This window comes from Oreochromis aureus, linkage group 11 (assembly GCF_013358895.1).
Source record: "Oreochromis aureus strain Israel breed Guangdong linkage group 11, ZZ_aureus, whole genome shotgun sequence".
NCBI lineage: Eukaryota > Metazoa > Chordata > Actinopteri > Cichliformes > Cichlidae > Oreochromis > Oreochromis aureus.
In genome coordinates, this window is record NC_052952.1 from 22814115 (window position 1) to 22826619 (window position 12505).

General features: G+C 40.1%; 2 protein-coding genes across 7 annotated transcripts in view; one reads left to right on the plus strand and one right to left on the minus strand.

The window, feature by feature from the left end:
* On the plus strand, positions 1 to 12154 carry si:dkey-260g12.1. Of its 3 annotated transcripts, none has more exons than XM_031744251.2 (11): positions 1 to 107; positions 211 to 355; positions 488 to 539; positions 843 to 953; positions 1117 to 1260; positions 3648 to 3747; positions 3900 to 3934; positions 7890 to 8006; positions 8255 to 8277; positions 8367 to 8472; positions 8683 to 12154. In XM_031744251.2, exons 2-11 carry the CDS (start codon positions 287 to 289, stop codon positions 8952 to 8954), a joined length of 1029 nt encoding a protein of 342 aa, XP_031600111.2. In that variant the 5' UTR covers positions 1 to 107; positions 211 to 286; the 3' UTR covers positions 8955 to 12154. The 3 variants fall into 3 exon arrangements, with proteins under 3 accessions (XP_031600111.2, XP_031600112.2, XP_039476153.1); XM_031744252.2 differs by having other exon boundaries at positions 3 to 107; positions 220 to 355; XM_039620219.1 differs by having other exon boundaries at positions 5 to 107; positions 245 to 355.
* The window catches only part of cd27 (CD27 molecule), a 20340-nt gene continuing 17080 nt past the window's right edge, over positions 9246 to 12505 (minus strand). For all 4 annotated transcript variants that reach the window (XM_039620223.1, XM_039620221.1, XM_031744275.2 and 1 more), the window contains exons 5-8: positions 12279 to 12425; positions 10121 to 10171; positions 9934 to 10038; positions 9246 to 9808 (exon numbers count right to left, since the gene is read on the minus strand). In XM_039620223.1, coding sequence (XP_039476157.1) covers positions 9705 to 9808; positions 9934 to 10038; positions 10121 to 10171; positions 12279 to 12425 — 407 coding nt within the window. In that variant the 3' untranslated portion in view covers positions 9246 to 9704. The remainder of the gene's footprint in view (positions 9809 to 9933; positions 10039 to 10120; positions 10172 to 12278; positions 12426 to 12505) is intronic.

Genomic DNA, 12505 nt, shown 5'->3' on the forward strand with positions numbered 1-12505 from the left:
TAAAACGACACACACACACACAGAGAGAGAGAGAGAAAAGAGTGAGGCACATCTTGAGGAAGTTAACAAAACAACAGAAGTAGAACAAAAGGCACATCATACTGAAGGTAAAAATGATTGTTTTCTTTCTTTTTTTAATTTTCTTTTGTTTACATTTATTGTTTATTGTAATAACCTTTATTTGTGATATTAACTTGGCAGTTGTGTTAGCTTTTATAGATTTTGGTCCTTGGCCTTTTCGCAGTGGTGTTTGTAGACCATTGGCAGCTTTACGTCTGTCCACAGAATGGGATTGGTGCAATACTCTCTGGCCCTCCTGATGTTATCCACACAGTTGGTGCTCAGCTTACCCATGGTAAGACTTTCTTCTCTAATCTATCTACCTTAATTACTGCATACACTTTTATCAAATAAGAAAAATAGTTGACATGATGAGTTACTGAGGACTTGTTTCATTTTAGTGATTTATGTCTATCTGTGTTGACAGACAAAGAAAACCTACACAGTTGGTGGGAGAGAGTGTGACTATTGCCCTGCAGGTAGGAAGCGTGTGATAACTTGATGTGAACTTCTGTTAATATTTTTAAAATTCTGCCGTTTGTTCATCAGTTTACATTTACTCAGAATTATTATAAAAAATGAATCTCTATTCGGTACAGTGGTGTGAAGTATGTATTTTTCTGTCTATGCATTGTTTTTTTCTGCATTGATGAAAAATGACGCAGGCTGAGCTTGTGCAGTATGACCACATCCTTCATTAATATGCATTCTGAGTGTGCAGGCTGTCTGCTCACACTGCTTGTCGTCAAGTTGTTTGCATTGGTTTCTTTCTGTTCTTACAGGTATGTATTCAACTGATTGTACAACATGTGAATACTGTCCTGCTGGAACATACACAACTGACTGGAACTATGAAGATGAATGCCATCACTGCTTTGGAGACTGCAACCCTAGTAAAGAAACTATGAGTCATTTCTACCTTTAATGATTTCATCAGGATCGTGATATACCCGTGATCTCTGAGTTTCTACAAAGAGCTGATAAACCATTAATAGTAACTCCACATTTACTGAGATGAGTACTCTTTATAATAATCTCTATTTCACTCTTTCTCAGAGTTTCATCTTAAAGTGGTTCAGAACTGCACCAGTACGTCTGATATGAAATGTGACTGCGAGGATGGTTTTACATGCACCAGGTGGACCGGAGAGAGAGAGAACTGCATGGCTTGCAAGAAGATGCCAGACCCAACCTCAACCAGTAAGTACCAAGAAGATCACTTCAGATTAGCCCAAAACAACAGGGGGGCTCATGGAAAACAAAATCAACTTCCAAAGCTGAGAAAATGACCAGTGTCAAAGCCAACAACTTTACCGCAGCCATTAAAAAAAAAAAAAAAAAGAGGTGACAGGATCTGTAAACTTAGCTCCGGCTCCTGTTATTATCAGATCATTCTGAGAACAGGTTCCTCTCAAGTTGCCATGAATATGCAAAACTTGTCTAATATGAACAGGTTTGAAAATATTCCTGGAAATCTCTCTAAAAAATGCAATGCAATCAAGCTGACATGAAAGTGTCACAAAGGAAATGCTTTTCTTTTTTCCAAGTATATTTTATGAGGAACCAGCAGAAAATAATCATCCTAATCTGCAGCACTCCAACACTCTGTACAGATTGGTAGATGATGGGTTTGCCTGTTTCTTGATCTATTCAAATTGCTTTCATAGCCTTGTCTTCTAAAAAAAAACCCCCCAAACACAACTAGCTGTATAATACTTAATAATACATGCAGAGTGCTAAACAGCAGGGCTGTGTTGTAATGCAAGTTTTAAAAACTAAATAGTGACATATTGTGTGACACATTTTTAAACAGCATTTCAGGCACACCCACCACTGCAGAGCACCGTGTCACACTGCACACTGTATAGAGTAAATTTGATGGTCAAAGATGCAGCACATTGAATTTTAAATCAAAATTGTAGAATTTCAGCTTTACTTCAAAGCGGGCTTCAAAAATTGTGCATAAACAGTATAGAGTTTACAGCCAGTTATCCAAGTAACAGAACAATTGACAGACCAAGTCTGCTTCCTCGTTATTTCATGACAAATGAAAACAAACATGATATCCAGTCCAGTTCACCACCAACACCAAAATGCCTGAAAGACCACAGAACACAACTGAAGTACTTGATGTATTATTTCCATGATTAAAAAAACCCCTTCAAAACATCTAACCAAGTGAAGAACACTCAAGAAGGTGGGCATGTCATTGTCAGCGGCTACAATCGAGACACGCCTTCCCTCAAGAACAAGAAAGTCAAATTAGACTTTGCACAGAGAAAAGCAGCTTGTGATCTGAAGCAGATCTGTTAAACACGATGGGTTCAATGTTATGGCATGAGCGTCTATGGCTGCTGGTCAAGCTAGGTCTAGTATTTATTGATCATGTGATGAAATGGGAAGTATACAGCGCTATACTGTCTGCTCAGATTCAATCAAATGCTGCAAAACTGATTGGACTTCACTGCACAGTGCAGTTTCACTTAATTGTCAGGTCAGTCACCTGATGTCAGCCTAGAAGAACATGATTTTCACTTATTAAACACAAAACTGAATGCAGCAAACCCACAAACAAGCAGGAGCTGAAGGAGGCTGCAGTAAAGGCTTACCCGAGCATCTTAAAGGAGGAAACACAGGATTTGGTGATGTCCATGGGTTCTAGACTTAGTCATTTTTCATCCAAGTATTAAAAGCCGTTTTTATATTTAATGTTAGTTCTTTAGTTTGTCCGGTTAATTTGGAAACTCTGAACAGGAGGACTGAAAATGTCTGTATTCTTAAGCAGCTATTACAGTATTTTTTTTTTTTTTTTTTAAAAACCAGTGGAAAAAAACCTGAAGGGCTGCCCTGCAGTCACATCATGTTTGATTTAATCCACTGTGGTGTACAGATGCAAAACTGCAAAAACTGTTTCACTGTCCAACAAAATATTAGCCTATCTGTATAAAAGATGATGGATCTGAAAAATGAAGCCAGTGTAGAAGTGACTTAAATGTGGATTCTTTGTAACAGCCAGCAGGGGGCGACTCCCCTACAAGCAATAAACAAATGGGGTTAAACTAAAATGAATTTTTTGGGAAAGTCACTCTTTTGCTCACTTTTTTTTTTTAAAGCTTGAGGTGTGAAAAGGGAAGCAGGATATACTTTAGTGTGGGTCTGATTTCTCTTTTATTCCAGTGCACCCAGGTTATCAAGTTCTGAGGAACAGTTTTTGTTTGTCAGTGTGTGTGTGTGTGTGTGTTTGTGTCTGTCTGTGTGTGATGTGGTGGTGTTGGTGGGGGGATTTCATGCTCTCAATGATAAAGGTAAAACAATGACAGGAAATAGGGAGATAGAGAAATTGGAACTGTATGAAGCAAAGTCACTAGTTGGAAATCCAGCCTAGAACAATAAAGTTCATGACCAGCACCTTCACCCCTGGGCCAGCAGGACAGCCCAGGGGTCGTCTTTTACCCTTGTTTAATATGTAGTGGAAAAATGTACTTATCCACATTGTAAAGTAACTCAGGCGGGTCTGTGAGACTGTGTTTGAGGTTTTTTTCTTCCTCTGAAATCTGAAACCAAACCGGTGATGTTTTATTCTCTAGAAGTAGCAGCAACAGAGATCTCAGACAGAGATAAACACATGCCTTCCTCAGTTTCCTCCGGACATAGCAGCACTTCTCCCAGACCCTGCCATTCTCCAGGGTAAGCCTCAGATTTCCTTTGATACAGTAAATACTGAATACTTCACTGAATCTCTGTGTTACATGAAAGTGTTACAGATTTTGATACATGTATTTCAGACATTGTAGACTACCCTTATCACAAAATGTTTAACATTTTATTCTTTCACACAGGTGTCACCCAACGAAAGAGCCGATTCCCACGCCAGGTGAGACTTTATGACTGTGTATGTGGAAGAAAGGAAAGGAGTGTTTGGAGAGTATTTACTGTTTTCATTTGAGTGGAAACTGAAAAGTTATAGGAGGTTATGTCAGTTCACCACATTATTTTAATTCATGGTCCTCCGAGGACTTTGTTGAGTATCAAGAGTTGGGAGTTCGTCTTGTAATCGGAAGGTTGCCGGTTCGAGCCCCGGCTTGGACAGTCTCGGTCGTTGTGTCCTTGGGCAAGACACTTCACCCGTTGCCTACTGGTGGTGGTCAGAGGGCCCGGTGGCGCCAGTGTTCGGCAGCCTCGCCTCTGTCAGTGCACCCCAGGGTGGCTGTGGCTACAATGTAGCTTCCCATCACCAGTGTGTGAATGTGTGTGTGAATGGGTGGATGACTGGGTGTGTAAAGCGCTTTGGGGTCCTTAGGGACTAGTAAAGCGCTATACAAATACAGGCCATTATCAAAGTGCCACTAGCGCTCTTCGCGGGAACTATTAGGGCCTATGAAATTCATTGAGGATGCTCATGGTGCCCTTGAGATAAACTGTATTTTTCATAATCACAATGGTTCTCCAGCTTTTTCTAATGTGCTTAGTTCACATGCTGGAAAAAGTTCATGCCATACAGTGTGAACTGTAATTAAGCGTTAAGAATAAAAAGGTGAAGTTTAGTAAAATGTGTAGTAAATATGCAATAAACTTGTTTTATGGTCTTTGATTGTTGAGCTGAAGGCAGCTGAACTTCTTTTAAGGTTCTTGAAGATGTTTCAGCTCTCATCTGAGAGGTTTATTCACAAGTATAGAGGTCAAAGTCCTTCATAAACCTAAAAAAGAAGCCCAGTTTCCTTCAACTTGAGTGCTTAAAACATGGAGGACTGAGACCCCCACATTGACATTTATTTAAAAATATTTTCACCTGGTTGTCCATGTTCCAGCTGCAGTGTCACTGTGGCTTGTCAGCAGGGACTACCCCACAGTTTGAGAACCACCGCTCTAGCATGATCATCAGGTGAAACTGCTACTTAGTCAAAATACCTTTATCATCAAATATCTACTGAACCGATACCATAATAAGAGCTGCAGTGTCATGAGTATTTTAGCATTTAGCTAAAGCCTGACTCTACCAAAGTGCAGCCTCATCAAACCGCTAGAGACTGAAACTGTAAAAGCCACATTTGCACTGCAGGAACTTTCCCCAAGTCCTAGGACCCTTTGGAGAAACTCAGCACATTACCAACACAGGGTCTGAAACAAAGAGGCAACAGACAAGTCTGTTTCATTAGTTGTGCGTTTATAAAATAAAATTTTATTGCAGAATGTGGCAGCAATAGAATAATAACACTACTGGTGTACTGTCAGTTGTCTATAAGGCTTTTTTATGTAGTTCTGTGCATCACTGGATACAAACTCTCCTGGGAAAGCTTACTCGTACAACCAAACAGAAGGATGATAGCACTCTTGTTTTCTCTGGTAGCTACTAGCGGCATATCTTTGAAACAATAGGTGTTAATGTTGAAACTCTAACAGGGAAAAGACAACTGTGTCCTATTGTCTGATAAAGGTCAAAAGGTCCAAGGGAGTCTGATAGAAAGTGAAGGTTAGAGGGAAACACAGGAGCGACCAACATTCACTTATTGGAGAGAGCTCCGGAAATCAACTCTGAAAACAAAACAATGGGCTGTTTTAAAATGGGAAGTGGTCCAGAGGAGGTTGGGGGCAGAGATGGTGTTTTCTATTGCCAGTTATGAACAATTCGAACTGCAGTTTTTGGCACTTTAAGTTTGGGTTCATTTTGAGGCCCACAGATAGGGCCTGGAAATGCCAGAGTAAACTTGCTGAACCTAATTCTCAACACACAGAGCCAAATGTTTCTCTTGCTCTATTAAAGTTTGCTAGTTTTTCTTTACTCTTCAACATAAGTCTCATATTTTAATCAGGAGGCGTTTAGAACAATTTGATTAAAAAATATATTGTAGGGTGAATTCTTGACTTTTTGAATCTGGGTAAATTAACCTTGTCCCCACTGTGGAGATCAGATGTGCTCAGGTCTGCTCCTTGATTGGCATCCTTCGGGGATTCGTGCTCTCTTCAATATTACACAAATGTGTCAGAGCAGATATGAAAACAGGACCGTCTCAAAGTATGCAAATTAACTTTGTTATTGTGAGTAAGCTCCAGCATAACGGGACTACCCAGTCCTCCTTTAAATTAAGACAAAAGGTGATCAGTCATTTTATAAAATGCTCTAATGCACAAGCGGTCACGTTGAATGCGTTCAGTTTTATAAATATCTTGGGACATCTGTTGTCTCCAAACTGAACTTTGTGTGTGGAGTTTGCATGTCCACCCCCTGTCTCTGTGGGTTCTCTCCAGCTATTCTGGCCTCCACCCACATTGCAAAGAGATGCACGAGCTCAGGTTAATGTCTTTTCTGATTTCATTGTAGGTGTGAATGTGAGTGTGAGTGGTTGTCCTCTCTCTGTGTTAGCCTTCCAAGACACTGTCGACCTGTCCAGGGTGTACCCGGTCTCTTACCCTGTGACAGCTGGGTTCACCCCCACCCTGATTCAGATAACCAGAAATAAATAGATGGATGGGATTTAGTGAGTCTGTTTTGTCCTCTTGGTTAGTGTCATGGTTTGGATATTTATTTGTGAAGAACAAAAACTCACCCTGTCAAACTGTTAAGTGGTCTAGCACACTGACTGGTTATCCACAGATGAACCCAGGATCCCTGTTGGCTACAAGACAGTTACTGTATAGCGATTGACAGGTTTTATTTTTTGTTTTGACGACATGCACTTTTTGTATTTTGACTTTCAGTTTCCATGTAGATAAAGGCCTCTGGTCCCAAAGTACAGAACAACAGTGCTTAAAAGCAGCTATCACTCACAGATGAACAAGTAGCTTTGTTATTCTACATTTATCCATCCAACCATCGCTGTAGACTATGCCAACTACCATAGCATGTGAGGCGATGTACACCAAGCACAGGTTGCCAATTTGCTGCAAGGCTAATGCAGAGAGAGACAAAAAAAGCATTCACACTCAGATTCACACCTATAGCCAATTTACAAACACCTCCACCCTCAGTGTGTACATGTTTTTGGAGTGTGGGAGGAAGCCGGAGTCAACCCACACAGACACAGAGCAAACTCCACACAGAAAGGCCCCGGCCAGACGGTCGATTCAAACCCAGAACCTTTTGTCGCGAGGCAAAAGTGCTAATAGGGTAATTTATTATTATTTTTCTTATCTATCATCCGTTTTGAAAATGTGCATGTGAGGATGGATGACTTACCTGCTGCACACTGAATCTATTATGGGTACAGACAAAGCACTTTGATCCTGAACTCCAGGGTCGAGGAGCCCAGGTTTCAAAAAGAAAACAGGGAAAAAGATCCTGATAATTCTGACTGGGTTTTAATGTAATGTGTATGTGTTAGTCCCTGTAGGGAAATTACTCCTCTGCATTTAACCCATTCACCCAGTGAAGCAGTGGGCAGCCACTAGTGCAGCGCCCGGGGAGCAGTGTGTAGGGACGGTACCTTGCTCAGGGGTACCTCAGGGTAGCCGTTCAGTGGATTCGAACCCCCGCCCTTCCGATCATGGGGCAACCACTTTTTACCTACTGAGCTATCCCTTTATAAAATGAGTTTTAAATAATGAAAGAGTATGTTTTAGGAACTTAAATAGAGCTTTTTGACACTGCACATAAGTGCCATGTTCATGCAGCCAACTGTGTTAATCTAATTAATCATCTATGGAAAGAACTCGACTGAACTCTTAGCTGGGAGAAAGATAAGGAATCAAAAGCAACATTTTGCTTCTGTTAAATATAGAATGAAAAACTCTCTCTGGATTTTTATGTAGAAAGCTGCTAAAACTTTTATGTGTTATGCTACAAAAGAGAGATTTCAGGCACAGCACTAATCATGCTTTTATTTCTCCTGTAGGTCATGCCAACCGTCACCTGGCAGCTATTTTCATTCCAGTATGTGTCCTTGCAACTTTGGCCCTTCTCACCTTGTTCTGTGTCTGTCGTCCGAGAGATGAGACATATATAAGGCAAAGTAAGATGTTTACGTCCAGGAAGTGCTCCTTTTCTGTTGCCTCTGTCAAACTCTGTGATTGAATCAGTTCTGAGAAACAATAAACGTTTAACAAGATCAGTGTGGAAATTACTGTGAATTCAGGGTTATCATGCCCTTTGCTGATATGTTCTTCGCTGCTTTTGCTAAGTCATGTTGAGTCACCACTCATGAAATGTGAAAACACACCAGTTTCCTATTACTTATTATTCAATCTACTGTTTTTTCAGCTATTGCAAAGCTCTGGAATGAGGTACAAGTCTAATGAACTCTCATGTGTTGACATAGATTACATCCTTTTTCCTTTGTTTGCGCCAAATTCATGGTTGTGTTCTCCTGTAGGAAGGGCGAGGTGCTTCTCACAAGTCAAAGGAGCCAACTCATCAGTTCCCCAGAGACTCATTCAGTACAAAGCAGCAGCCCTCAACTCCTTCAGCAGCCAATCTTGGTACAGCTGAGTAAAATGAAGACTTCTTATGTGAAATGCTTGACTCACTCCAGAAAAAATATGCTAGAAACAAAAAGATGCAGCTGTGATACCGTTATGAGTCCGAGTTGCACTTAGCTGTCCTGTTCTGTAGATTGTAGGTTAATGTATCTCTGTAGGTTGCGAAAAACATCCTTTGATGCATTCTCTGCCCTTGTTTTCTCCCTGTAGGTCCGGTCCATGTGCACAATCCAGGCACAGTCATCTTTAGCTTGCTCAGTCAATTTACGGGTCAAGTCGGGCCAATGACCGAATGCGGGAAGACAGCTGAGAGAGCGAGGAGAGAGGAAGAGGATGAGAGAAACTGTCCCGTGTTTCATCCTGCATCTTCTCCCAGCATTCATCTCTCTGAGGAGGAGAGGAGCGGAGAGGATGACACCATTTTCTTCCCTTCCCAGGAGCAGGGAAAAGACTCCCACATGTCGAAAGAGGAGATCCTATGATGCATCTCAAACTTTTCAGAAGACTTGGATACAACAAACTTTGAAACCACAGATGAGTATGGATCATATTCGTCTTTCCTCAGCAAGCTGCGGATGCACTGACTTTGTTTCTGCAGCTTCTGGAAAACACTCACCTCAGAAATGTATTAAATCTCAGAAGAACAGCTGCAAAGTGGTCTTCTTTGTAAGTTATGATTTACGAACTCTTGTATATACTTTTAATAAGCTCCTTTAGCTCCGTGCGGAGAATGCCATCCAAGGTGTTGAAAGCTTAGTTAGGTAGTTATTAGGTAGTTTTAGTCAAATTAAGTTTATTTTAAATGAAAAAGAAATAGAAGAAAAAATATACACAGAACATGCACATGTGATATTGAAAAGCTGGCCACAAAAGCAGCAAACTATGTCTGCACATATATGTAGATATACATGAAATATGTTTAACCTTATGTACTATAGTACATACTTCACCTTCACTGCCACAATGTTCCCTTTGTCTTATCAGTTCCAAGATTTTTACCCACCACAATTTTATACACTTCAAAGTCACAGATGCCAAAATGATCATCTGTCCTCTCAGGAAACAGCAACAGTCTCAAACTTTGCTCCTTCTGGCATTTCACTGATCAGCACGGCGCGGAGTGCCGTTTAGCTCCATTTAAACGTCCAAAAGCAGTGACAAATGTTTCCATCCGGGATGTGCCACTGAGTGTCTTGTCAGGTTCTCGCTCCCCCAAATTCCAGATCTGGTCTTTAACACATAGGTTGGTCACATTTCCCGCACACTTCCTGGACGGGCTTGGACACTTCTTCATCGCATTGAGGTTGTGTTGCAGGTTTTTCAGCCAAGAAGTACCCTGAGCAGCAAGAAATGACGGGATGTTTTTAATAAGAATTCAATCATTTGGGGGTATTTATAGCTTAATGGAAAACACAAAAGTTCTAAGAAAAATATTAAATGATTTAAAAGAAATCTACTAACCATGAGTGAACCTAATCCAGACTAAAAACGGCTTGATTTTTGTCACAACAACCAGTGCAATTCCTGTACACAGGAGGGCAATTATCACCAGGAACCACGCCGTATCTATAATAACACACGAGAGAGTTAGTTTCCATAATTTACATCAGTTCAATAATTTCACAGCAACACAATTTGGCTACTTTACCTGCAATTGCTTTAGGGGCTCGCTGGGTGGTGGTAACTTCAGGTCTTGCCACTAGAGGGAAACATTTAAAAAAGAGAACCTTATAAACTCACTGCAGGCATTATTAGTTCGATGACAAGATGACACTATTGTGATTTGGATTTGTCAGTGAGCTCACTCTCGTGTCCCTAATGTTTAGCTGATCAAGAAGTGTGAATTTAGAATCATGTCAGCTGATTTATAATTAACTTATTCATCATGTGTTTGTGTGTTTGAATGAGTGTGTCCTTTCTCGACGGTTACTACAGAAGAAGCAAACAGTTGATACGAGAACATGCAAATAGCTTCCAAGTATTATTACCACCTCATTTGTTTGGATTATTTTTAGTCATGTAACGGTTTAAACTGAATCAGAGACATTTTAGGGATTCTGGCTATGACCTGTCCACATTACTGTATGTAGGCAGGATTACAGTACAGGAAAACACATGCCACAAAGAGACACAACAGACTGTTTTGCTCATCTGCTCTAGTACAGAGCCCTGAGTGATAATAACACAGGACATGACATTAAGACTGTGAATCAGTTAACAGATTCATGTACTGCACCCCTAATCCTGCCTGTCTCCTGGAACTTGTGTTCATAGATTACTGTAACAGTTGTTACTACAACTGTTACTGAGTTAGGCTGTAGGGGGGATGGAGGAATGAAAGGAAATTTCCTTTAAGCACTGCGCAGAGCTTTGCCAGGAGGCTGTTGAGGTAGACAAGAAAAGTGCACAATTCTCACATTCTCACCTGTGTCTGTGCTCTCCTCTGTGGTTAGGTTTAGGCAACTCAAGCACTTCACATGAAGTTAGTAAATTCCCTAACCTTTGTGAAGTGCTGATGGTGCCAAAATGTAACCATAATAATAATTTAAAAAAACAGTTTAAGCTGTAAGTTGTAAACAAGGTTTCTTCACTGTTTCACGAAAAATGCGATCCGATAACAAATATTTTATTTTATTTTTTAATTTTTTGTTGTTTTAAACACTGATGTTATGACCTCAGAGTGCATACTTCTCCCTCGCAGACACAGTGGGTTTAAGGGGGATGACATCAGCGTTAAAGGCATCTAAACTCATTACTGGCAGACTTTAAAAACTAGGAACAACGAGCTGAATGATGCTAAAAGGCCACATAGAGCTGACTGACCTCTGTAGGGTTGTGGGTGATGACTATCTACGATTGGGTTTCTTTAAGTAAGTCCTGACGTTAATGCTGGTTAGTGCTGCTTTACAATATCCTGTTGGTACTTTTGTGTTGACATCTTCTTTTCTTTGGGTTAAAATATGCACTGAAAAAAATGAATCTTTGCCTTCATAAACACAAAATGGAATTGAATTCTATCAAATCAAAGGTTTATTTATTTAATTCATTAATCATAATGATTTTTTAGGAAGCTCAATGGGAGTTTCATTCGGCCAGATTCGATTAATTTGAACATTTTACGTTGTACTTATATAACAGGATGTTTTCATGTAATCAGATTACTTAAAGTCAACATTTTGGGGATGAATATTTTTTCGAGTGTGAATGTTTCCTTGTTTGTAGGTACCCCACTGGATCCAGACAAACACGCTAGTAAATGCTCTTGTGCATACATGTAAATAAACAGTTTATTTTAACAGACTTATTACACTGAGCTACTTTCAGTCTTGTTTTCATAAAATAAGGCATTTGAACTCATAGGTTCTCAGGAGTATTTTTAAATAAAAAAAAAAGTTATATTTCCAGATGTAGTTAAATGAGTAACTTCTCATGAAAAATGAGCATTTGCTGACCTTTTGTGGTTCAGCCTATACACTCAGACAACTTCATTTTGGTGCAAAAGATGAGTATATCTGTTATGTTATTGCTTTTCATGTTAGTGTTAAATTAGTCTCCGATGTTATGTCTTTGGGGAACGCATCTACAATGTTATTTTTTGTGCTTTTACACTGACAGTCTGTACCAATTTGTTAATTAAAGAATGCAAAACGAAAAAGCTCCTTAATGAGAATGTGATGCTGCACGTGGCCCTCAAGTGTGTGATGTTTGAAACTATTCAAAACAAAACACTGCAATGAATAAATAATAACCACCGTGTCAACAATTGTTTCACATTTAGTTGACTGTGCCGAGAAGGGCTCACTTACCAGTAGTAGATGGAGGGACGGTGGGTATGATTGTGCCTGGTATCGCTACACACTCTTTACAGTCTTGGTCTCCGCATTTGTAGCCAGCCTTACATGTGCACACGGTGTTATGAGTCGCGTTGCATTCTGTTTTCACCTCCATGTTTGCTGTGGAAAAAAAACGGTCCTTGTTAAAAGTGATTTAAAGACGGATAAAGTTGAAAGTGTGTGCAAAGGATGTCTTTGTG